This window comes from Glycine soja, chromosome 11 (assembly GCF_004193775.1).
Source record: "Glycine soja cultivar W05 chromosome 11, ASM419377v2, whole genome shotgun sequence".
Taxonomy (NCBI): Eukaryota; Viridiplantae; Streptophyta; class Magnoliopsida; order Fabales; family Fabaceae; genus Glycine; species Glycine soja.
The window spans coordinates 6,797,668-6,823,281 of NC_041012.1; the positions used below are offsets into that span (position 1 = coordinate 6,797,668).

At 33.0% G+C, this 25,614-nt stretch overlaps 3 protein-coding genes across 4 annotated transcripts; 2 read left to right on the plus strand and 1 right to left on the minus strand.

Moving 5' to 3' along the window:
* Positions 1-462: 462 nt before the first annotated feature.
* On the minus strand, positions 463-9,831 carry LOC114377226 (kinesin-like protein KIN-14I). 2 transcript variants are annotated; one of them, XM_028335656.1, is made up of 24 exons: positions 9,521-9,831; positions 8,865-9,073; positions 8,328-8,400; positions 8,042-8,173; positions 7,721-7,959; positions 7,272-7,602; positions 6,374-6,473; positions 6,109-6,290; positions 5,880-5,995; positions 5,632-5,734; positions 5,191-5,343; positions 4,940-5,086; positions 4,617-4,817; positions 3,668-3,832; positions 3,479-3,583; positions 3,233-3,373; positions 2,955-3,149; positions 2,717-2,843; positions 2,405-2,607; positions 2,097-2,279; positions 1,762-1,857; positions 1,431-1,628; positions 996-1,267; positions 463-862 (listed from the first exon to the last, which is right to left on the minus strand). In XM_028335656.1, exons 2-24 carry the CDS (start codon positions 8,996-8,998, stop codon positions 670-672), a joined length of 3,789 nt encoding a protein of 1,262 aa, XP_028191457.1. In that variant the 5' UTR covers positions 8,999-9,073; positions 9,521-9,831; the 3' UTR covers positions 463-669. The 2 variants fall into 2 exon arrangements, with proteins under 2 accessions (XP_028191457.1, XP_028191458.1); XM_028335657.1 differs by having other exon boundaries at positions 7,272-7,599; positions 9,521-9,830.
* Positions 9,832-17,441: 7,610 nt separating this feature from the next.
* LOC114375929 (protein root UVB sensitive 1, chloroplastic-like) lies at positions 17,442-22,056 on the plus strand. The gene is made up of 6 exons (XM_028333795.1): positions 17,442-18,527; positions 19,110-19,166; positions 19,357-19,555; positions 19,874-19,989; positions 20,575-20,751; positions 21,151-22,056. Exons 1-6 carry the CDS (start codon positions 17,577-17,579, stop codon positions 21,439-21,441), a joined length of 1,791 nt encoding a protein of 596 aa, XP_028189596.1. The 5' UTR covers positions 17,442-17,576; the 3' UTR covers positions 21,442-22,056.
* A 133-nt stretch (positions 22,057-22,189) lies between these two features.
* On the plus strand, positions 22,190-25,126 carry LOC114375930 (bifunctional peptidase and (3S)-lysyl hydroxylase Jmjd7). The gene is made up of 4 exons (XM_028333796.1): positions 22,190-22,986; positions 23,387-23,562; positions 24,563-24,633; positions 24,711-25,126. Exons 1-4 carry the CDS (start codon positions 22,324-22,326, stop codon positions 24,848-24,850), a joined length of 1,050 nt encoding a protein of 349 aa, XP_028189597.1. The 5' UTR covers positions 22,190-22,323; the 3' UTR covers positions 24,851-25,126.
* The last annotated feature ends 488 nt before the right edge of the window (positions 25,127-25,614 follow it).

Here is a 25,614-nt window from a genome sequence, read left to right on the forward strand (position 1 = left end):
ATTATTTAAATTATAAAAAGGTAAGTTAGCATATAACACTAATTTATAACAATATATAATATATGCTGTCAAAAACAATATAATATATAATATATAATAGAGAAAGGCTACATATTTTTATCTCTACTTGGTGTTTTCCTTTGTGTGGAAAAAGAGTAAAAATGAAAAGAAATAAATAGTAAAATAAAATGAGATCCATATTTTTAGATTCTATTTTAATTCAAAATTTTCACCTCAGGTCACTTTCTTTTCTTTTTTTCTTCTCTTCTGAACTGACCCAAAGATATATTTTATTTTCTCAATTGCACGCAATTACTAATTCAAGTTTCTGTATATCATAACTCAAGTTTTACCTCTCGACTGCACATTCTCGTATTTTATTTAGCTTTCTTCTTTCTATTTGACTCTTTTTATGTAGAAACATATTTTTAAAAAAAATATAAAATAACATGTCATTAATACTTTTTTTTAAACAAGAGTCATATTTATATGTGAACGAGTTAAAATACTAAAAATATATGTACATAATTCAACTATACATCTTGCATCCCTCAGAAAAATTACAACCTATCAAGCCTGTGCTATCTTGTTGAGTGGGAACTGATCACACAACATTTCAAAATCCTGTTTTGTGGGCTATTTGTGAGTGTTCCTATTTGCCTAGAGTTACTACATAGAATGCCTACCATCAGTCCTCTCTTTAGTTTGTCTTTCTTCTTGGATTTCTTCCAAATCTTCATCGTCTCCTCTCCTACCTGCTTGCTCCTTCCAATATGCAATCAATTTCTTTAGTCGAGCTATCTCTTTGGAAGAAACATTTTTGCTCGGATCGTTCACAATTGATCTCACTCGTGACGCATACCTGAATTAGCATAAAATATAAAGATTATTAGAACACTAAGAGAATACATACTAGCCAAAAAAAAAAAAAACTATTAAAAGATTTGGAAGTGAACTTTGTAGAGTTCAAGAAAACAAGGATAAGAAAAACATACATTAGAGAGTTATGTGTTTCATCCAAGCTTGATTCTACTGGAGATACATTCACAAACATGAGGGTTTTGGCATTACCCCCAAGTGAATCACTCATCAACATAGTTAACTTGTGGTTTCTGTAAGGTATGTGTTGACCACCAGAAGACAAAGCACTAATAACATCTCCTAGTGCTGATAATGATTTGTTGATACTTTGAGCTTCTTTAAGTTGACTACCTGAAGAACCAGACTTTTTTACTCTTTCTGAGCCAGCAAGATCCACAAAACTTAACTGTATGACAAATGACAAATCCAACATAAAAAGTTAAAATCCACATTGCCTCGAGGTCATACAATACTTATGTTTCGAATTGCTACATAATAAAGGAAGAATATGGTATACTAACATTCATACTGATATTCAAAGGTAAAATACAAGTAATGTACAATAATACCTTTCCCCTTGCAGTTGATTGGCTTTGAAGGTTGGTACTTTCAATGACAATTGATAGTATGAGATGAGATCTTGAACTCTCGTCGTTCATTTGTGTCCCTGATGTATGTCGCTGCTCAGACCCCCTCTGTATCATGCTATTTAACTCCTCCACGGTGGAAATTGGCACAATTGTTACGTTTTCTACTGCTACCATTCCCTAAAATAAGAGTAAAATAAAACAATTGCAACCAGAAAGTGCATTTCATGAATATAATAAATAAACTATGTTAATTCTACTTGAACAAAATATCTAGAAATGGAAATGTACATCCACAAAATAGAATAATCACCTTGGAATCCTTCTTAATATCCAATTTTAAACGCTTTGCATTCTTCGGTAACAGAAGATCTACAAGTGTATCTTGATATAATTCCAACATATATGCCTGCATCATACATACAAAAAGAAGTCTAGATCAGACAACAAACACATGCTACTGCAAATCTCGTGATTTGTTCTGGTTAAGTCGCTCAACATTATACCCATTGAAAGACAAAGGGAAAAACTAATAATCTATCATTTAGCTATCCAAAATAATTATTTGTACATTCAGTGGGTTTAATGACATCAAATTTATAAAATGTAGAGAGAAATATTCAATAATTGCCATTTCACAATCGTTACCTTCAACGAGAAAGAATACTTGTTACTATCTCTCCTTAAAATTCTAAAAAGTTCTGCAGTACCACGAGGGGTAAGTCCAAGATTGTTTTCAGCTCCATAGATTGTAAAAGTCTTCCCAGAACCAGTTTGACCGTAAGCAAATATGCAAACATTATAACCATCTACAGCAGATTGCACTAAGTACTGCATTGCAAATGTCCAAAAGAAAAACATTAGTAATAAGTATAGAAAAATATTAAATCTATTTCAATGTACATATTATCTAAAGCAAAAAACTAGGATCTTTAATTTGTTATACTAAGACTTGCCCTTGTATCCTCAAATACATCTTCTTGAGTGGCATCACCATCAAACACACGGTCATATATGTGTTGTTTTGGTTTATCATCTTTCCACGGATGCTCAACTGTAAACTCATCTACAGTAGTAAGAGAATCTCTTTCTTTGCTTGCAATCTCTTTTTCACTAAGAGGTCTTAACCGACAATAAACTCTTATCTTGCCTTTCATATCTGAAATAAAGAATCATAATCCAAAGTAGTTATTATGTCAGTTATATATGTAAATCTACAAATTCACAGATACATAATATTTCTGGTATAAATAAATTCTGTCCACCACCTTCTATGGTATTAAAATATCGCTTTCTGAGAACCTGCTCTTCCTTATAAAGCAATTCCATTTCAGCTAGTTGAACTGCTTGCATCTTCAGTATGGCAGCTGTTTGCTCATTCTTTCTGTCAATGTCCTACATGAAGCAAATAGAAATTTATAAATTTTTTTTAAAATTCATACACCTAAGGTGAATGCACACAGCATGCTGACCGAAAAGTGATGATAAAAACAAGAGTATCAAAACCTCTTTCATTTCTCTCAATTCTTCTAGTTCATCTAAATTGTTCTTCAATGCAGCCAATTCAGAGTCTTTGACCGAGACTGTAGACTCAGCCACACTTAATTCTTGTCTAAACGCATCCAGTTTTCGTTCAAGGTCATATACTTTAGAGTTCAGAGTTTTGCCTTCTTGCTCAAGTTTCCATTGAAGAGAACTAGCCTGCATTATAACCACCACCAAGTCATTTTAGATTAAGAAATAGGATTTTAATTAAAATACAGAGTTCCAATAATCTATGTTACCTCTTCAGCACTCTTCTTCTCAAGCTCAGATAGCTTCTGTTCCAAAATCAACTTATTACTTCTCAGGTTTTTGATAGTTTCTTCAGCTACACGCAACTCACCTTTACATAGTTTTAGGTCATCTTCGAGTTTCTGTGACACCTTACCACAAACCAAAGTCCAAAATTTATAAATTAAAAGTAAAAATGTCTATATTAATCAGGAAGGAATGAACAAATGAATAGCCAGTTTCAAAAGGCATCTTACTTGGTTATTTGTTTGAGTGTGGTCCTTTTTGGTAGTGTTCTCTGTAACCAGATTACTCAACTCTGCCATCTTTGCTTCCATGTTTCTTTTCTCTAGAATTTCAGCCTAGTAGATTGCATAATCATTAAGACAAGTCAATAATGCAAAGATTAAAATAAGAATGATTCCATGAAGAGTTAAGACTTTTACCTGAAGTGCCTTATCTTTTTCTTCACATAATGACCTAAGTTTGTCACGGTCATTTGTAACTTCTGCAAGACTCTGCTTGTCAGCTCTTAAAGATCTTTGTAAGCCCTCTAATTCTTGTAGCATGTCCTCTTCTTGTTTTTGCTTCTCACGCAATTTATCCAGCAACTAAATTCAACATGATTTAAAAATATTACAACTAATGACTAAGAAATAAGCATTTTACAGTCCAACAGTAAAATGGTGGCCGAACGTATGTGTGTTTGGTTGACTTATAGTGAAAAAACATTCACATTTTTTGACAGCTTTCTGAGGCACTATTGAGGAAAAAAAGGATGATTATTTCCCAAAGTTTAAGCCGAAGCAAACATGGCACCCGTATCAAAAGTTGGTGCATCTAACATACCATGTCTTTACATAATTTCATGCAAGAAACTGGTTTCTTTATCTACAAAAAGAAATCTAGCATAAAACTCAATTTTGAGCTTTGTAGCTAGCGCTCTAGCCTAAAGCCAAATTAGGATGAAAAGCATTCTTTACTCTTCACAGGGAAGCAAACAAACCCAATTGGTTTCTTTTACTAAGCAATAACTCATAAAAGAAATGACCTTTAAGTTTAATGGTTCAGTTTGGAATTTATGTCCTACATAAAATACTATGATCCATTTTGGATAAACTTATCGATAAGCACTTATAAAAGAAAAAAAATAAAACAATAAAATAAATCAAATTTTTCTCAAAAGTTAAAACCAACTTATGCATCTTACCTTTTTTAGAAGCTACGTCATCTAACTTATCCAAAAGCTGAAGTGCATAACTTGATTTTAACTTATGAGAGAAGTTCAATTAATTTTATCTCCACTTTTCTTCTCCTATAACAATAATTACTTATTGAGAAGTTTATCCAAAATCCAAATCAAGCCAAAAACATACATTAGAAGCTTAGACTTACTTGATCAGCATTCGTTTGAGATTCTTCAACAAGTTTTGATAACTCTTGAAGACGTTTTTCAGATAGTTCCAAATTAGAAGGCTTAAAATCATTAGAAGTGTCTTCATTCAAAGATTCACCCACAGCAGATCGAGCTTTGGAATAGCGTCGCAACATTACGTCATTTATGTGTGTCTGAAGAGCTACACAAATTTCTTCTCCCTTCAAAGAATGATAAAATACCAATAAAATAAAATAACTTCAAAGTAATGAAGATATGAGTCAAGTCCAAAGGTCGAAATTAAGAACTAGGAAGAGTACAGTGTCCCTGAACATGCCAATACCTGCTTTGTTTCAAACTGGAATATGTGAAGAACACCTGCAACCCGCATTTTAAAAAATACTGCAGTATTGCTGCTTCCAAATTGCATTATGTCTCTCAATTCAGCAGAGTGCATATATTCCTTTGGAACGGGACGGAAAAAATGGACCTGGGAATAATTTATTAAAAAAACATTCAATTAAAAGCACAATTCGTTTTTAAAAAGAAATTTTAAACCTTATAATCTTAAAATTTAAATCATGTTAGTCTTACCCCTCTCTTGTTGATTCCTAATATTATTCGCCCAGGCAATAGTCCAATAGGATCATCAATTTTGCGAACATTGAAGAAAACGGAAAACCCATAGGGAAGTGTTCTCAATATATGAAGAAATTGTTGTCTAGCATCATCTTTCGTCACATGCGCCTGTGAAGAGAACATCTTAAATCAGACAAGGCAGAAAATCGGCATATTTCATCATATGTAATAATAGGTATACTTGAAGCAGATATTGATTTCCATGATTAAAACTGATAGTCTGATACATGAGTGGAAACTGACTTTGTGAGATGCTCAGTGAATGGTTTGAAATAAAATGAATAACACAAGCTACAAAAAGAATAAACAAATCATATTTATCACTGATCAAATGTTAAAGAAAAATAAACAGATAGGCTTGGGCTCTTGGAAAGTATCCAAGACCCAGACCCATACCAGTGAATGATAACAAGAAAGAATGTCCAACTCCCATTCCCGTCTTGCTCGAGTCATTGCTATTTGTCTAGGCAGAAATCGCTCCAAAAATGAATTCCAGTCACTGATCAATACAAAAATCTCAGTTATTTAAAATTGCAAGAGAAAATGAAAAAAATGACAAGTTCCCTAACCAGAACATCAATCAAGAGAAGCTAAATACTATTGAGAGAAAGTTCATAACAAGATGAACATCGAAAATCACTAACGCGCATGATTCAGGTCTTCTAACAAATCCAATCTCAGCCAAGATTTGCAATGCAGAAAGCTGGGCTGCATCATTCCTTCCAATAGGGTAATTACCCAAAATATAGTCATGCTGCAACTGTAACAAAGCATCCATGCACCAATGATGTAATATCTTGAAGGTAATTGCAGTTTTATTCAATAACAAGATATACTCTTATTCATTGATAGAACAGAAACAAAAAGACATACTTGTACATAGGACAACTGCAAAAACATTGGATCTGTCACAGCTTCATCTGATTCACGAAATAACTTTTTCTTGAAAATTAGTTTGCAGTGCAATATTTCTCCCTTACTTCGATCCTTCACTGCCTTAAATTCCGCCAGGAGATCCCCAATATATTTGTTGTCGTCTAACCCAACGTACTCCTCTGAGTAACAAAAAAAGAGCTGTTAGATTACTCATCTCAGCAAGTTAATGATATTAACAAGAAAGGAGTGGAAAAGGACATGCCATTCCCAGAATCAGGTGATTTAGAGCTGGTAACAACTTTACGACATTCAAACAAGCTAAAGCTTGAGTATGTTGACAGTTTAATGATCCCTGCAAGTTCCTGAAGCAAATGTAAGTTAATTAATGAATAAAATGATTTAAAATTCAGACAAAGAAAAATGACTATGGCCAAGTTTGGATAAACTTCTTAACAAGCACTTATGGAAAAAGAAAATAAGGCAGTAAAAGGAATAAAACATCAGTGATAGGTTAAAATCAACTTATACACTTTACCCTATTTGGAAGCTCTCTTGTTTTAACTTAAAGTGTATACATCAGTTTCAACTTATAGGAGAAGTTTGATTCAATTTACCCTTGTTTCTTCTCCTATAAGTATTTAAGAAGTTTATCCAAACTAAACCTATGTCTAAGACAGAAAACCGAAGGGCAATTAAGTCATAATCATAATTAAATTGATCTGCTACAAACAAAATTTTCTTATTAGTGGTATATGAAGCAAAGTTCACTAAGTGAAACCCTTCCATCTATTAAGGTATAAATCATTCTGTGCATCACACATCCATAAATATAACCATAATAGTTTTACAAAGCATACAGTCCAACAAAAAACAAGGCACATTTGCAAACTAAGTTGATTTGTATTATTTCTTCAACAAAAAGTAAAGATGACATCTTAACCACCACAGGAAGTCACGTATTGGCAAAACCTCACTTTCCCAAAAGATAAGGAAATTTTTGGGGCCATGCTTAAACTTTACAGCAATTTATTTGCTTAACATATTTCAATTTCCTCATTCTTCCATAGATGTTAAGCACATGAGTACATCTGCATCAGTTAGAATGTGTGCTACAGCCTATAGGAAATATATCATATAAGCATACAAAGGTTTCAAAGAACCTCGACAGCATCAGCAACTGTTGTTGACATGTCATATGTAATTTCTTCAAATGTTTCATCCAGGAAGAACACTATAGTTGTAAGCTTTTTCCCTGTCAACAGAGTTTCGATCTCAACAGGCCCAGGTATTATATGTCTAGGACCAGCCTTGACAGAGTGCTTCAAAGCATTTAATGTATTTAATGCAAGGGCTCGGATCTCAGGATCAGCAGTCACACCATATGCCATATTATGAACATACTCTGATAGATAAGCTCCAATGTCTTTGCTAGGAGGCATGGATGAAGCACATAAATACATTAGCTCCCATGCTTTAATCAAGTATTCCCTGCTTTTCAGACCAAAACAGTATTAATCACTAGCATGCAAACCACAGCAAATATTCAGCTTCAATACAAAGTCCAAGAAAACATGAAGTGTGACACACACTACTGAAGAAACTTAGATACCTCTCAGGGCTGTTTCTCGTTTGTTTTGATAATTGGAGAAAGAGTTCATCTCGGAGCTCTGAACGCTTCAAACTTTGCTTGTATAGTTTACCAACAAGCTCAACTCGTTCTTCTAAGCTTATTGGAGTTACATGATCAGATGAATCAACTCCAATATATTTCAAAATTATTTGAAATAATTTTGTTGCTCGGCTTGCCAAGTCACCATTCAGCTTAAGCAATGATGTAGGTATTGGATCCTGCAGTAATTTGCGAATTAGCTTTTCTAGAATCTAAGAATAGAATTAATCATTTATTATTGAAACATTGGTATTTGGTTACCTTTTGGAAACAAAGCATGTCCTCAAATGTAAATTTCTCTCGAACTTGAGGGCCCACGGATCTTTTAGAAAAAAATCCACGTTTTCCAGCAGATTGAATTTGTTTATGCATCAATTTTAAGAATCCTTCCACCTATAACATACAACATTCAGATAACAAATGATCATGCACATAATTAACCCTAGAAACTAAAAACTACCATTGATGCAAGAACTTGGACAAAACTCATTGAGACACATATTGCTAGGGAAGCAAAACTATTTAAGAAAATTATGAATAGTCCAACCTGGAATCTATCAATCAAGGGTACAGCACCAGCGAGTTCTGATGGAATAGCCATTGATAGAGTGGTTGGTGTACTGCAACATACAAATAAAATACAAAATTACAAATTGAAGAATTGCATATGGGTGAACAGAAAATTCATTCTTTGTCATTAACTAGCCACTCAGTTCAAGGGAAAAAGCATAATATGTATTGCCAATTAAAAACAGAATCAAGTTCAACTGCATACAACAAAACATGATAATGACTTTCTTAGAGTTGCAACAAATAAAGTCTCAAATGCAGTGTGAGATCGACTTTTGCAGAGATAAAAAAGGAAGTAGTGTAAAAATAATGCAATGGTTTATATGTAAAATTTGCTTCCGTAATTAAGAAATTTTGCCTTTCTCTAGCATTTCAGAGCTCAATATCTGCTAACATGAGCCTCCCAAATCATAAGATGCTCATATCTATCAAACCAGGGGTTACTAAACAAAAGATTGTAAATACTTATTTGAATAAACTCCAATATATATCCAAAAGAAATGATAATACTCACGGTGGCGCGAAATTGGAGCCTTCACTATCATAGCCATCACCATTGCTAACAGATGCATAGTTGTGAACGGGGGTAGCCTCATTGCCATTGCTAGAACTAAAGGAAGATCTATTTGTCCTCACACTTTGTGTCATTTTGCTTGCCAACAAACAAAGTGAAACTAGTCAAAGCAACAAAGTTTGCTTCTCTTTAGTCTCCTCCAATCTCCACTGCATGATAAAAACTGAAACATAAGTAACAATTACACCACATACACAGATACACTACCTGAGCTCTATTTATTCAGAAATAGAATCAGATATGAAATGTTAATGTGTGACAACTGATAAGTGAAGAACCTCCCACAGACTAGCAACATAATCAAGTATGGAGCCTATGAATTGCAGCCTAAAAAACAGTCTGAACTATTAACAGACACCAACAAACCATCAAAGCAACAACAAATGCATTGAAAAAATGGATATTCCTGAAATTTTTCAGAAACATGCAGAAGGTAATGAAGGGCAAAGACAGAGAACCCCAGAAACCGAAATGCTTCAACATTAAACTAGACAAGATGGGCAAAAGTCAGAAGCTTGAGCATTTCCAAGTACCTTGGTTTCACTACCCACATATTCACCAACTCAAACAAAAAAGAAGAAGAAGGAAAATCCAACCTTTGAAAGAGTCATGAGACTATATGGGATTTTGTGTGTGAAAGAGAGAGACAGAGATCTGGGGTGAAGTCAATGAGAGTGGATTTTTGGTTGTAAATGAAAGAAAGGAGTGTTTTTGATTTGAGACCGAAGCTTATACTGATGGGCAAAGACAAAAAAGTGAGAGAAAGTCACGAGAGCATTATTAAACACCAAGGCTTTTTGGGAACTCGAACCACTTTCTACTTTCTTCTTCTTCACTCAAAAAAACAAGCTTCACATAAAGGAAAAAACACAGAATCTATGAGATGAGGGAGATGAATGAGATGCATACATGATGCACATACCCACATTCGTATAATTTAACATTTACTATAATTCGTGCTTCCTATGTTTATTTAATTGAAATTGAAGTATCTTTATAAAATTTGCAGAGCTAATACCCATAATCAATTCGACCAAAAAAAAGCCATAAAATATTTCCTATGATATAGTATGCCATTGCTGAACATATGGTTATGGCCACTCCATATGGGCAAATTAAAATTAAAACTCTTCGTATCATATAACTGCAATGATGTAATAATTTCAAATATATCCGTGTGATATGATTACTGATTGTTGATGTTGTTAATCAAAGTAATGCTAAGTGCTAACACTCAATATATTTTTTTTCATCAAATTTGTCAAATATAAACTCAATATGTATTTTTTTATTCAAAATTAATCATACGAAAGATAACCTTTTTTTTTACCCTGTGAAGCTATAACACTGTATATAATGACCTTAATATTTTAATTTTTCGTGTTAAAGAATATTTTATTTTAATATATGTGTGCCGTATGATTATGACAATATAAAATGTGGAAATAATGAATACGTAATTTGAACAAGCCAGAGTGGGCCCCACAGGCATTGTGCAAAATTCGTCCCTGTCAGTCTCCGGCGGGAAGAAGCCACCCAAAAATTCGTGCTGGGTTCTCTCACATTTCACTTTCTAGCACAAGGCTGTGTGGGTCTCATCTTAATATTTAAATTTATTAAAGATATTCACTTGTATATTTAAGCAATAATGGCAGTAGTAAAATTTATCATACCAAATAAATTAAAATCATTTATTTCACCCAATTATTGACTTTCTGCATCCTGTAACCGAAGCCAAAACCATTGATTTGAGGATAAAGTAAAGACAGTTCATTAGAAACAGTTTTTTTTTTTTAGTTTCATTTATTTATTCGGCGGATACCATATATTTATGTCTTTTTTAATTTCTACAATAATCTCTGTAACTGTAAGGGTGGTAAGTAAAAAAAAAAAAAAAAAAAGGTAGTACTATGGTCTATGTAGCACAAAAAATGTAGTATCATGTACAATCTGCAAAAGTGTGGAGTATTAATATATTTTATTTATTTATTTTCCTTTTCAACACAAACGTGACACAGCCCGAAAATGTTTATCAAAGAAAAACCTTTGTCCTTGGAAAAATCTTACTCCAAAAACAACTCCAAACGGTGTTTGAAGTGGAAAACAAATAGGTTAAAAAATAATAATATTTAAATATTTATTAAAATATACAAAATATTGAACTCGCAATCCCAACCTCTCCCTTCCCCCAACTCTTTCTTATTAAAATTTTAATCATTAGTATCTACATTTTATCTTTCTGAGATGACTCGCACTAACACTTCACCCACAATATTACCTTCCAAGTTATATTTCTTTGTGCAAATAAAGTAAATTTCATAATATTAAAATTTTAAGTTAATTTTTAATTTTAAACATTTCCAGTGATACATTATATCACACTGTAAAATTTTAAATGTTTCTGAGAAGCACACACTTATCATTGCTTGTGAGTGCACTATTAGAGAAACTAGTTGATAAATCTTAATGCCAACTTGTCTCCAAATGTGCATTATAATAATTGTAATAATAATAAATGACACAGAACCATATATAGATATGTAAACAAATAAGAAAATAAAATGGGCCCGTTCAGAGTTAGAAAGTCGAAATCATTAACCAATAAAGATATGTATGTATGATCTTAATAGCCAAAGTTGCACCTCGCCATATGGCAATTGTGCCGGCTAAGGCCTGAATAAAGTAGGGGGGGAAATGAAAAAAACAAGAGTTTCTAGAGATTGCAAAGGGATAAGGAATCAATGGTTCAATTAATGTGTAGTTATAAGATTCACGAGATTGGTCACTGAATGAATATTTCATATATAGCCATTTTTAGCTACATTATGCAACTGCAAAGTGTTCTCATTTCCACAAAAAGAAAATGAAGTTACTGGAAACCAACCTTAATGAGTTACCCTACACCCAACAAGATCAGTGCAAGCTAGCTAGGAGAGTCTCTCTGGCAATAAAGATAAACATGAGAAAGTTGAGGAGCTAGCAATGATCTTTTGAGTGGTCCAAATTGATATAAACACACAACAACAAACCAAGCATGATCAAAATGAACGAAAGGAGTTGGTAAAGGAAAACTTGTGGCAACCACTAGAAGATAAATGTCCGAAAATGATTAAAAAAAAATTCCATTGAAGCATGTGAGGATAATTAATTAAAATTTACAACATGCATAGCATTAATTGTCAACAAACAATGGGTCATGTAGGAATTTCAATTAACTTGCATTCCTTGAGGAAAAAAGTGTAGTCAAAATGGATGTATACTCAATTTCGTAGTATTAATTTAAGGTCTGATTTGCTCCATATTTTTGTCTAATAGACTCTTATTTCGTTGGTTTGGGTTGGAAATTCTCAGCAAAGATTGTAATAAACATTTTACGGATATTGTTTTCCCTTATTCGATCCACCTTCATTATTATTTTTCAAAGGTCGTATACTATATATGTATGGTTGAGGAAGCAATGATATGTCAATTTCAAAGTGCAATGTTGGCCCATATAAGGTTACTGAGTTGAAGTTTCCAGTTTCAGTATGTTTTGTTGCAAACAATTGAAACAATAAAGTACGTAGCTGGTAAGATGGCATGTGTAGTTCACTATTCACGGCTTTTTGGTGACTCAAACAAGTAGCGTGAAATTATGCTCTCTTTAGAGGTGCATAACTCCACCAGTTTTAGTGTTTGTCAAATTCATATACGAATTATTTGTCTAATCCATACTAATTTTAGCGGATATTTGGTTATGCATCAAATATGTCTTGTTAATTTCACATATGTTTAGCGTATATTTCGTTATGCATCAAATATATGTCTTATTAATTTCACATGTTTAGCGTATATTTGGTACGAACCCAAACATGCAGCTAATAAATTGAAGTGCCCGAGCTACATATTTAGTGGTTTGACCGTGATATTACAATTTCTGCATAGAATGAGTGTATGTTCCTTCTTGAACATACAGTGTTGGAAGAGTTTCTGAAACAGTAACTATTTTTTTCACGCACCCTTATTTACTACACTCACATCACATTATTATTTTTAAATAGTTTATGAATCACCTTATTATTTATGAATCACACTTATTATTCCTCTCTCTATTCTCTTTTTTTAATATAATAGATTTATCTCTCATTATTCTTATTATATTGTATTTTTTTTTTTAGTAATAAGGTGGCCTAAAGGCCCAAGAAAACATAACTAACAGAAGACATATATAAGCACATGCAGCCCCGAAATATTAAGGAAAAATAACTGGAACAAAAGGGAGAGGGGTGACGACGAAGACTAAGTTAGCCCATCTCGTACTAAATTGAAAAACTTTGTTTTATTATTCTTTTTCATAATTTGGACAACAAGTTGGCCCATCTCCATAAAGCCATATACTATTATATTTATATATTATGGTACTTGATTTTATTTTTCTACTCCATTCAACTTTATTCTGCACTTAATTATGGCATCCAAACTCAACGGAGCAATATGGTCCTATGTTGTGAGTTTTGGCATATTTCACCAAAAAAAAATGTATATAATTAATTATATATTTATATTTAATAGTATTTTAAAAAATAAAATGTATATAATTAAAAGCACTTAATTTTAAAATATATTTTTACATCTATTTTAAAATATTTAATAGTATATTAAATATAATTACATTAAAATGAAAAAGGTTATTAAACAGAAGTTGCATACACTAATGATTTTTTTATGGCCGAATGAATGACAACATTTATTTTAATTAATTTTATGTATTACATCAAAATATTAAATATATTCACAAAATATTCATACACAAATTAGTTATAATATTTTTTTTTACAACCATTAGTGTTAATATTTTTAAGACTAATTTGTGTAAACATATACTTTAAAAAAGAGTATATTATTTTCACATGTAAGAGAGTTATTTAAACATATTTATTTAAATAAATAAAATGACAAATTTAAAATTTAGTATAAAATGTATTTCAAACTTATTTGTATAAATAAATATTCTAATAAAGAAAATGAAAGTATAAAATGTATTTCAAACGTGCTTGCATAAATAAATGTTATGATAAAAAATGAAAATTTAAACTTATTTAAAAATACTATGAAAAATTAGTAAACAATCATTGTTATTTGAAATTTATTTAAATAGTATAAAAAAGTAAGCCGTGTGCAGAACTTATTTGTAAATATTAGGAAGAGAAGTTCATTTCATATTAATAAATATAAACAACACCCCATATTGTTAAAAAGAGTGGGAAAACATCATAATAGATGGTTCGATTTGATATTTACTTTTAGAATTTTATTTTTTAAAAATAATTCAAAATTTATTTATAAACATATAAAATTTGATTCTTATGATTTAGTAATAAAACTAAAATACATTTATTACTATATATACCTAAATTGTAAGTGATATGGAAAAGAGGAATAAAAAAGTTTATAAGACGAAGAAAAAGATTGCAAAGTAGATGAAGAAAGAAAAAACATATAAAAGCAAGTGAAAGCAGGGAATGGACTATTAACTTATTTTTCTGGTTCAACTTTTTTTTGTTACTTGTCAAAAGATGATTTGTTCAACTCCATACCCTTAAAGCTTCTTAATATCTTTTGCCCAAATTGATTTAAATGCTTCATGTGGGACAATGCAAAAATAATAAAAATGAGAGAGAGAAAAAAAACTAACCACACATTCTCAATACTAAAATTGTCATGGATGTCTATTATTGAAATGGTCAAATCAAATAAGCCAAGATAAAGTGTGTGAAAAGTGCATAAAAAGACAAAGAAAAATGAAAAAAAAATCAAAGAAATTAGTTGAAATATTTTGCACCTAAATAAATCATACAAAGTGTTGAAAAGAGAAATATAAGGGATGAATAACTAATTTGAAATAGAAAAAAAAGTGGAAAAAAAAAATCACAAACTTCAATGCCAATAAGAGAAAAACTAAATATTCAAGAGAAAGGTTCATATTAGACCAAACTAATGTGAGGCATAACGAAAATAAAAAAAAAATGAGAGAAAAAAAACACACGCTCTCAATATTAAAATTATCACACGTGCCTATTATTGAAATGGTCGATACAACGAACAAATAAGCCAAAATAAAGTATGTGAAAAAGTGCATAAAAAAGAAAAATATATATACAAATAAATTAATTGAAACATTTTGCACCTGAATAAATCATGTAAAGTGTTGAAAAGAGAAAGATAAAGGATGGATAACCAATCTAAAATAGAAAGAAAGTAAAAAGAGGATCATAAATTTCAATGTCAATAAGAGAAAAAATAAATATTAAAGTGAAAGGTTTACATTCAACCAAACAAATATAATTTAAATTCTAAGCAAAATAGAGAGGATTGAAAATATATAAAAAAGACATAGAGATGAACCTTGATTATTAAAAGAAGAACAAATCTGAAACAAAAGGTTACTTTTTTCTCTTTTGAGAGAAAGATTCCCATGCAGGAATAAGAAGAGAATTTGAGAATTAAAAATATTGGAAGTAATCTAGAGATGTCATATTGAATTGAGAGTATACAGTTTTTGAAAGACTCATAAATATATTCCAAAATTAATGATTTTGTAAAAAAAATATTTATTATTTTTTAATGTTTTTTTTCTTTTGATTCCAACTTTCCAATTGTCATTGGACCTCTTGTAAGAGAAAACATCTCTTTGGACTTGGATATTTTATTTTGTTCTAAAATGTTTTGAATCACATGTTTAAAAAATGATATAAATTAATTTATTTTTATACATTATTTTATATTTTATACATTATTGATTGAATTAATATTGCATTAAAATATTATAATATTTTTACGCTATTAATAGTGCATTAATATACTGATTGATTCAATATATCAATAAAACATATTATTTGAATAAGACAAATAATTAATATATTAGACTTATGTATGCCTATGATTTTTTTTACAGTTTTTTTTAGGGTATACAAAAACTTAATTGTATGATTTAATACATAGTGTATTCTATAAAAAAAATAAATAGTGTATTAAATGTATTTATAAATATATATTATAATATAGTTTTGATCAATAATATATATATATATATATATATATATATATATATATATATATATACACATTATTGACAATAGATAGATTAATTTATAAAAATAATATTTTTTTTAAATTGATACTACATTATTTCTTATTTTATTAGTTTCTCTATTTCTATTTAATAAATATATATAAAAGATGGTAATTATAATAATAATAAACCATTACTCTTAAAGTTAATAATTTTTCATTAATTTTAAATCATATCAATGATTGGATTAAAATTAAAGTTTCAATTTCACAGCTGAAAAATAGTAAAATGAAAGTTATGTATTTGAATAAGATATAAGTTTAGGAAACAAAGACACCCCCAGTCTTTATTGTGTGGGACAATTTTTTTTTTATGTCAATTGTTTTTATAAAAAAATATTTAAAAAATAATCAGTTCGTTTAGAATATATATATATGAAAGTGCGTTTAGAATATAGATGATATTTGCTAAACTTTTTTTGCTTAAAAAATAAGTTGTTTTCGTATATCTGAAAATTTGAAGTTTATAATTATTTTTCAATAGCTTTTTTTTTTATCCTAAGAAGTGTTATCCCCAAGATATCCAATATTTCACAAAAGTTTCATACTTTTCTTCCCCCGTAATTTACTATCTAAAGGATGATTTTTTTTTGTATGTTGTTTCCAAACGAAAATGAATCTTAAAATCATTTTTCAGTAAATTTGATGAAACAAAAATTAATTATGATTACAATTAATTATAGAAATAATTAATTGTACATATAATTGATTATTGATATAATCTATTTTTTGTAGTTGTTAGCAATTAAAGTTAAAAAGAAACAATAACATTTTTTGTTTAGTTGTAAGAAAACACAAAATGCAAAAGAAATTGGTTTGATTGAAATGAGGAAAAGTGTTGAGATTAAGTTTCATTTTATTCCTTTTAGAATTCTTGACATGATTATTAATTCAATTTGATTTCTATTTGGCTTGACCTTATTAACTCTTTTTTTTCATATTGTGTATATATTTAAAATTTTATATATACAGTTCAAAAATAAATTGTGCCAACCCAACTCAACTTAATTTCACACTTTATTTTATTTTTTCAATAATCAATTTCACACTAAATTGAGTAGACTGGGCATCGCCAGAAAGATAAGTCAAATCCTAAGGCAAAGAAGCAGTTAGACATGGATGCCATGACTTTAATATGTAAATTTTTTTCCAAATAAATTTTAAACAAGTATTTCAATCAAATAATATAAATTGCGTATGAAAAATCAAATAATATAAATTTACAAAATATAATATGGTGAATTATAATTGAATGATTGTGTAAATTTTTTTAATACATAACCTTTTTTTCTCTCTTATACTATTATGTTATAATTTTTAAGTAAAGAAATTAACACATTAAAAATAATTTTCATTTATTATAATCGTTCGAAAAAAAAGTGTGCGTGAGTAGTTTGACTAGTTTAACAAGTACCGCTCCATAGTGCTAGTGAGTGTGAACAGTGAGCATAACATAATCGGTTATGTTGGTTTGATATTGCGCTGATTTCAAAGTTTTGACCTTTCTTCCTCTTCTGTTCCCGTGCCGGCGGAACCACCAAAATGGGCTGCACTTGCAAGCCCTTCTCCGCCTCCCTCTTCACTTCTCTTCCACTTCGCCTCCGCCTTCCTCCGCCGCCGCCACTACATTTCGCCGCCGCGGTCCCCTTTCGTTCCAAACAACAAACCCCTTCTCACACCTTTCGCCTTTCAGCCCTCCCACTATTATCCCATGGCAGCGGCAACAACAACAACAACAACAACAACAACAACGGTGGTAGTTGGGGCAACAACCCCTTTGACTCCTTCGATTCGAATTCAAATTCCCATCACACCCTTTTCCTCTCCATGCTCTGCTCCTCCGCCCTCTGTTTCTTCGGCCACCTCCTCCTTGCCAAACTCGCAAAGGCCAAAACTTTGTCTTCTTCCTCCTCCTCCGACACCTCACTTTTCTCCGAACCTGTTTATGAAGTCAAAGGCGGCAAGTGGACCAAACTCGTTCCTGACCCCACCGACGACGTCTTTGTCTCCGCACAACAGGGATTCTTGTCGGAGCTATCATCTCTCAAACCTTCACAGCTGGCAACCTTCGTGTGGCTCAAGTGCAGCGACATCTTCACGCGCTTGATGCTTCCAGAAGGGTTCCCCGAGAGCGTGACGAGCGATTACTTGGAGTATTCTCTCTGGAGAGCAGTTCAGGGCGTGGCGTGTCAGGTTAGTGGCGTGCTCGCAACGCAGTCGTTGCTTTACGCCGTTGGATTGGGAAAAGGGGCTATTCCCACTGCTGCTGCGATCAATTGGGTGCTCAAGGATGGAATTGGGTACCTTAGTAAGATCATGTTGTCTAACTTTGGTCGCCATTTTGATGTTAACCCTAAAGGATGGAGATTGTTCGCTGATCTTCTTGAGAATGCTGCCTTTGGCTTGGAGATGTCTACTCCTGCTTGCCCTCAGTTTTTTGTGCTCATCGGTGCTGTTGCTGGGGCCTCTCGCTCTGCTGCTTCTTTGATTCAGGTGATGCAAGTTTTTTAGTGTATGAAGAATTTGCAATGTCTTTGAAGTTTAAATCTTTTTGTTTAGAATTAAATAGCGTTGGACAAGCCAGTTGAGTGTTGTGAAGAATCTGTAGCTTACATGATGATTCGATTTTGGTTTTTCTGGTGTGAGGGTGAGTACAAAAGTTAAATGAATACTATGCATATTGAAATTAAGTATATATAAGTATAATAATGATCTGTGTAAAGTGATTGTTCTAACCTACCCTTCAGTGGTTCTTTTTTCATCTGCTTCAATAGCACGTTATGGTGGAGTAGTCTTAGACCACTATGGGATTCAAATAGCGGAGCAGTTTTCAATTGTGGCCATTGTGGCTTTTCGCATGCTATAGTGGTGTTACCATGATATAACCTTCAAAAACCCATTTTTCCCCTGGAACACAGTTGTTTATACCATTTAGTTTGTGTTATATACCATTTAAAATAACAGTCATCCTGCATCCTACTTTCTCACTATAGTGTTTTTAGAGTTGATTGCTATGTTTCGCTATCTGAGGTTGATAACTATGATTGAAAGTTTGAACTGATTTTTTCTTCACAGGCTTCTACCAGGAGCTGTTTCTTTGCTGGTTTTGCTGCTCAAAGGAATTTTGCTGAGGTGAAAAGTAGATCCTTTCTTCTTTATTAAATATGAGCATTAAGTTAATGATGCAACACAACAATCATTCCATTTTCTTAGTTTGGAATCCATCTAGTGCTATAAAAGGCATGATTCATGAGTATGCATTTGACACATTCGTTCCACTTATTTATGCTGTTTTTTCTCTGAAAATAATTGTAAGTTGTAGGTAATTGCTAAAGGGGAAGTCCAAGGAATGGCAAGCAGGTTTATTGGTATAGTGCTCGGTATAGGATTGGGTAACTGCATAGGCTCCTCCACACCCCTTGTTCTTGCTTCATTTACTGTCTTGACCTGGATCCACATGTACTGCAATCTGAAGTCATATCAGTCCATTCAACTACGGACTTTAAATCCTTACCGTGCAAGTAATTTCTGTTCTCTCTCTCACATCCACTCAAACTCAATCATGTGGGAGTTGTGCTCTATTTTTCTTAGGGAAAATTAGTTCACTTTATAGTTTATACTGTTGATGATTCTGACATGTTGTCTCTTCTGTGTAGATTTAAGTTTGTTATAAAATATTGGAAGTTCTTGTATGCTGCAATTAAACAGCAGTCTTAGGAATGGTTTTGCAATCTATTGTTGGGTTGGGGGATGGGGACTTGGAAATCTTGAAATGCTACTAGGGGTTGATTTGTTTGTTGAAAGGTCAAACCTTTATGTCTCGTTGATTATTTTGACAGGTTTGGTTTTTAGTGAATATCTACTGAGTGGCCAGGCACCTCCAGTTAAAGAGGTCAATGATGAGGAGCCACTATTTCCAGCTGTGCCCATATTAAATGCAACTTTTGCAAGCAAAGTGAGTTAATCTTGCTTGTGTTGAAGTTGTGAAATTAAACCTTTGAAGCAAAGATGCTGTGTTTCTTATTCAAAATTTGCTGCTTGCTAAAATTAGACTGATTTATTTATTTTGATAATGGTTTGTGTAATTTTAAGATTCTTTCTGGCTTCTTCTGATAGTACTTCTCAGTTCTCAGTTCTCAGTTCAGGCTGGGGAGTATCAGTTCGCATGTCCTTCTGTCCCTTGCTATGATGATAACTTGTTTGGAAAGTTACTTTTGGAATTGTTTAGGGTTTTAATATGGTCATTGTTCTTATGCTACTATCATTCCTTCTTCACTACTCTTGTCAATGTGGGTTGAATCCTGGAAGTATTAAACATAAAAGTTAAAATATGAGACTTGCCCTATCTATGATAATGTTATTTGCTCTTCTCAACTCACTATAAATTCCTAGTATTTGTTGCAAGTATAATATCATATATGCCCTTCTAACGTCAATTAATTAGGCTGCCTAGAAGGATGGACAAAGTGTCAGAATGGTTGGTATTATGTTTTGCACAATCTAATTTGTATATATTTTGGCTTGTTTACTTTTGTAATAGGCACAATCATTTGCTTTATCATCTGAAGCAAAAGATGCAGCTGCAGAAATTGAACATCGTCTGCAGCTTGGATCCAAGCTCAGTGAAATTGTCAACAGCAAGGAAGATGTGCTTGCCCTCTTTGGGCTTTATAAAAATGAAGGCTACATCTTGTCAGAGCACATGGGAAAATACTCTGTAAGTTGACAACCGACTTTCCTTTTCATTGAATTGTTTTTTCTCATCCTATAAAGTGTGGTGGGGATGATGCGCTTTTCTCATTTGATTCATGTTTAGATGTATCTGTATATGCTTAAGAGTTTTTTTTTTTTGGGGGGGGGGGGGAAGAGGGGGAGACTTTTTCAAAGCTAATTGATTGGAGGCAGAAAGCTATAACTTCTCTGTCTCCAAAAGTAAAAATGGAAAGCTATAGAGGCTGAAAAATTGTTGTGGTTTATTTGTCAAATGGTTTTCCCCTTGAGGCATTAGCAAATTGGTACATCAAGTTTACTTTTTGCCCAATTTGAAAGGTTATTTTAAATTAAATATTTGCCATTGTGTTATATGGATCTAATAATGCATCTTCCTGTTTTTCAGGTTGTGCTCAAAGAAAAGTGTTCACAGCTAGATATGCTCAAGGCATTGTTCCAGGTCAATTACCTTTATTGGCTAGAAAAGAACGCAGGAATTGAAGGAAGAGGAACCCTCAATGATTCCAAACCTGGTGGGAGGCTGCATATATCTCTGGATTATGTGGAAAGGGAATTCAACCATGTAAAAAATGATGGAGAATTGGTAGGCTGGGTCACAGATGGGCTTATTGCAAGGCCATTGCCAAATAGGATTTGCATAGGCGACACTGCACCCTCAAACTCAGTGAGTAGCTGACATGGCCAAAGACTGGTGGCTTTCATTCATGACCACTTGCATTACATAGCTGCATGAGGAAGCTAGTTGGACTCAAGATGTCTTGGGATCAAGGGCATTGGTTGGTTCTTTGCCATCCATTGGTGAGTAGCACATCCCACGCTGCAAAGCAAACAACTCAGTGAATGGCACCAAAATAACCACGAACTAGTTGAATTTGAAGCCATGTGGCGACATGGTGTGACAAAACCCCCGGTCTGCCACCCTTTGTCATTGTCAATGAATGGACTCCTACTGACCTTGAATGTTGAAACGGTCAAGTAACTGGGAAATACACACAGCTTTTACTTGAGAGATTGCACTCCTCGGATAAATTAAGATGTGCATCTAAATGTCAAGCCTTTGCTTGTTTCACAGCCAAACTTGTATCTAGTACATCATGCAGCTGACAAAAATCTCGTACAAAATACATTTTCTTCCACAAATTTGTTGTTTCCAATCCATTATAGATTGTCTTTGCCCCAACAAATGACCCAAATGCTTTCATGCCATTGTCTGTATATTCTGCCAAATAACAAATTTGATTTAGCAATTTGCTAAAAGGGAATAATACAACACACACAAAAATTGTTAAAACTAAAGACCATCACCTCCGCAAAAGGTTTACATTTTTTCATGAACCAACACTAGGCTTATATTTAATTTTTTGCACTCTATTTAATACTTGTCTCCTTTAATCTCTCAAAAAAAACGAGCCCATAGAGTTTAGAATGGACGTATTGTGGTGGGGTTCGAAAGATTCTAAAACAGCACAAGAAGAAGGTTTACAACATTTACGCATCATGTTACATATAAAAAGCTCGAGAAACCTGTTCCTGAAAAAAGTGAGAGTTGTTAATTAAGATGAAGGAGGAGAATGGGATAGAGGAACTGTGGAGGGAAGTGAGGGATTTGAGTTTGGGAAACGGCGGAAGAGTAGAGAGACTAGAGTCTCCACCAACCCCAGTTCAGTTCCTGAGAGACTTCATCACACCAAACAAGCCATGCATAATCTCCAACGCCATTACGCACTGGCCCGCACTCTCTTCCTGGACCAACCCTTCCCACCTCTCCCAATCCCTCTCCGGCGCCACCGTCTCCGTCCACCTCACCCCCACCGGCGCCGCCGACGCCCTCGCCCCTCTCCGCTCCTCCCTCTGCTTCGCCTCCGCGCACGTGCAGCGCGTGCCCTTCCCCCACGCCCTTGACCTCATCTCCTTTTCCGAGCCTTCCAAGCTAGTCGCTTACGCGCAGCAACAAAATGATTGCTTTCGCTCTGAATATTCGTCTCTTGCTGATGACTGTGACCCTCACTTTGGTTGGGCCACCGAAGCTATTGGCTCCGAACCCGAAGCTGTGAACCTCTGGATCGGTAATCAGCATTCCCGAACCTCCTTCCATAAGGATCACTACGAGAATCTCTACGCTGTTGTCACTGGAGAAAAACACTTCCTGTTGTTGCCACCTACTGATGTTCATCGCTTGTATATTCGTGACTACCCTGCTGCCACTTACTCATATTCTTCGGTATTTTCATCCCATCATTTTTTCATTCAAGAAAATATAAATTCAGTGTTACTTTCATGCCATATGTTTCCATCATTTATATGTTAAATCACTAACAAGTTTTGAAGTTGTCAATCTGTTAATAAGTTCCATCTTTTGGAACTGATTTTGTATAGATTGAAACTCGAGCAGTTTCATCTTAGCAAAGTTGCCTGCTGTTGATTAAATCAATCATTAGGAGACTGGTTTGTTTAAACTGAAATTTTAAAGGACTATATCAAGTATAATTCATATTTACTTTGAACCAAATTGTGTATTTCTTTCTTTTTTTTCTTCTTCTTTCTTGTTGATGGGGTGTGGGTTTTGCTATTAAAAGTGCTGCCTTTTGGAGTTGATTTCATTTGGGTGTTGTGGTTTGTAGGATACAGGAGAGTTCGATCTGGAACTTGAGAAGCCAACAAGGTATGTGCCTTGGTGCAGTGTGGATCCTTATCCTTCTCTGGAGACCATGGATAATGAGATGACCAAGTTTCCCCTGTACTTCAATGGCCCTCGGCCGTTTGAATGTACTGTGAAGGCTGGCGAGGTTCTCTATTTGTAAGATTCCCTTGTTTTGTATATGCATCATATGCATTTGTTTTAATGCTATGCTTTCTTTCTTCTGCTGGATATTCTTTATCATCTGAGACAGTAAATTTGAACCTGTGATTAGGTCACTGGGCATATGGTGTTAATTAAAATTACATAACTATGTTATATTCCTAGTTAGTTGTTCATTCGTTATGCTTTTTGGTTAATCCGTTTTCTCTAATGCCTACTGAACTTTATGAATGCAGTGATTGTGATCCATTTTACTAGTTTACTTGAATAATCTCTTTTAAAGATCCTTGCCATGCATACTAATCACCTTTAGTGAATGATTCAATAATAGATTTTCTGGTTTCTTTTAGTGTTACAGGACTTCTAGTTGTTGAGAGAGGATCAGGGGAACCAAACTGATGAGCTATTGACTCTGACACAGTTCCTGCATTCCATGATTTGCACATCATTTTTTATAATAAAATCAGTTGCCTAATCAATTGCTTCAATTTAATGAAATGAGTGAATTATAGCTGATAGGCTAATGGTTCATGGCCACAGTAGCACAAACATTAAAATTCTGCATTTGATGCAGCAAATGTATTTCCATGTCCTGATAAAATTACTTCTGGTCAATCATCAGGAAAAAAAAAACTTCTAGTCAACCATACAACATTTACTGAGGCTTGCTATCTAGAAATTTTTGCCATGCAACACGAGTGAATGCATGAATTTGGTGGTATTTTTGTTGATATTTTCTGTGTTAAGTGTTTCTGCCCTTCTCCCCCAACCCCTAAAAAAAACAAAGGAGCGAGTAAGCATCCTCATTGCACGAGTGGCCTGATGTAGGGGGTACTTTCAACTTAATGGGAATATTTTGGCAACCTTGTTAGAGAACTTTTGTTTTTGCTTTATTTGATTGTATCAAATTTTTTACTTGAAAGAAGAGTATTCTAAGTGGGAATTAACCCAGACTTCCAATTCTCTACCATCTTATTGTTGAGTATCCTTTCTGTAGGCCTAGTATGTGGTTCCATCATGTTAGACAGGGTGTGGATGACGGAGGATTAACTATTGCAGTAAATTATTGTAAGGACCAAGTCTTCTCTTTTCAGTTCCATGTCCAATTTTAATCAGAAATTTGATGATAGTTATACTTTATGCAGGGTACGATATGCAGTTCGACATTAAGTACGCTTATTTCAACTTCTTACAATCTATTCGATATCGATCTGCCCCTAGTGCAATGATAAGTGATAAATTGTCTGAGGAGATAGATTCAGATTCTGATGATTATGAACATTGATGAATTCTCATTTCTTCTCTCAGCCAACCATATTTGATGAATTCAAGCGAATGATAATACCAAAAGTAAAGGGTACTTGATCAAACAGTTTTTGGAATGTGAGAAAGCATTATTCCCCAAAACGTGCAGCTACTTGTTCTTCATTTTTATCATGTGATGCCTATTTTCCCGTTTCCATTTTCTTTTTTTCCTCTTTCTGCTGCGGGTGCTGTATGTATTAGTCTTGTTGAGCAAATTTTGGTATTTTTTAATCTTGCTTTTAGTTTCTGCAAGACATCTCACCCATTCTCCATCCCTCCTTTATTTTCTTTCTAGAAAATTCTTAAAATTGGATTTTATTTTCCATAAAATTAAAATTCGATATTAATCTTTAATTATTTTATCTAATTTTAGTCATTTAAAATCTTTTATTTACTTTCACCTTCATTTCGTCAGCATTATTTATAGAAATATTTTTCTATTGTAAAATATACAAGAGAATGGTTTCAATACAATTAATATTTCATTTGATTTAAAATAATTGTTTTTTAAGGTTGTCCAATACATAAAAACTCATAAAATGTTGAAATTAGAAAAGTTTAAGAAAATATGAATTTATGTTGTTGTAAAACGACAAACAATTTAAAATAAAATTCATTTTGAAGTGTTTTGGTGTTATTATTTTCTTTTTATGAGTAATGTTATTTAATTTGATGCAAAGGAAGGGATAACAGAGGCAGAGAAAATAAACTCGAAGAACAGAAACTAGACGGTGGTGTTCTGGC

Coding starts and splice junctions, on each gene's coding strand:
- LOC114375930 (XM_028333796.1), top strand. CDS start 22,324: ATGAAGGAGGAGAATGGGATAGAGGAACTGTGGAGGGAAGTGAGGGAT. Junction 22,987..23,386: donor CCACTTACTCATATTCTTCG/GTATTTTCATCC, acceptor TGTGGTTTGTAG/GATACAGGAGAGTTCGATCT. Junction 24,634..24,710: donor AACTATTGCAGTAAATTATT/GTAAGGACCAAG, acceptor TACTTTATGCAG/GGTACGATATGCAGTTCGAC.
- LOC114375929 (XM_028333795.1), top strand. CDS start 17,577: ATGGGCTGCACTTGCAAGCCCTTCTCCGCCTCCCTCTTCACTTCTCTT. Junction 18,528..19,109: donor CTGCTGCTTCTTTGATTCAG/GTGATGCAAGTT, acceptor TTTTCTTCACAG/GCTTCTACCAGGAGCTGTTT. Junction 19,167..19,356: donor CTCAAAGGAATTTTGCTGAG/GTGAAAAGTAGA, acceptor TGTAAGTTGTAG/GTAATTGCTAAAGGGGAAGT.
- LOC114377226 (XM_028335656.1), bottom strand. CDS start 8,998: ATGACACAAAGTGTGAGGACAAATAGATCTTCCTTTAGTTCTAGCAAT. Junction 8,401..8,864: donor GGCTCCAATTTCGCGCCACC/GTGAGTATTATC, acceptor TGTATGTTGCAG/TACACCAACCACTCTATCAA. Junction 5,344..5,631: donor TTTCTTGTTATCATTCACTG/GTATGGGTCTGG, acceptor TTCTCTTCACAG/GCGCATGTGACGAAAGATGA.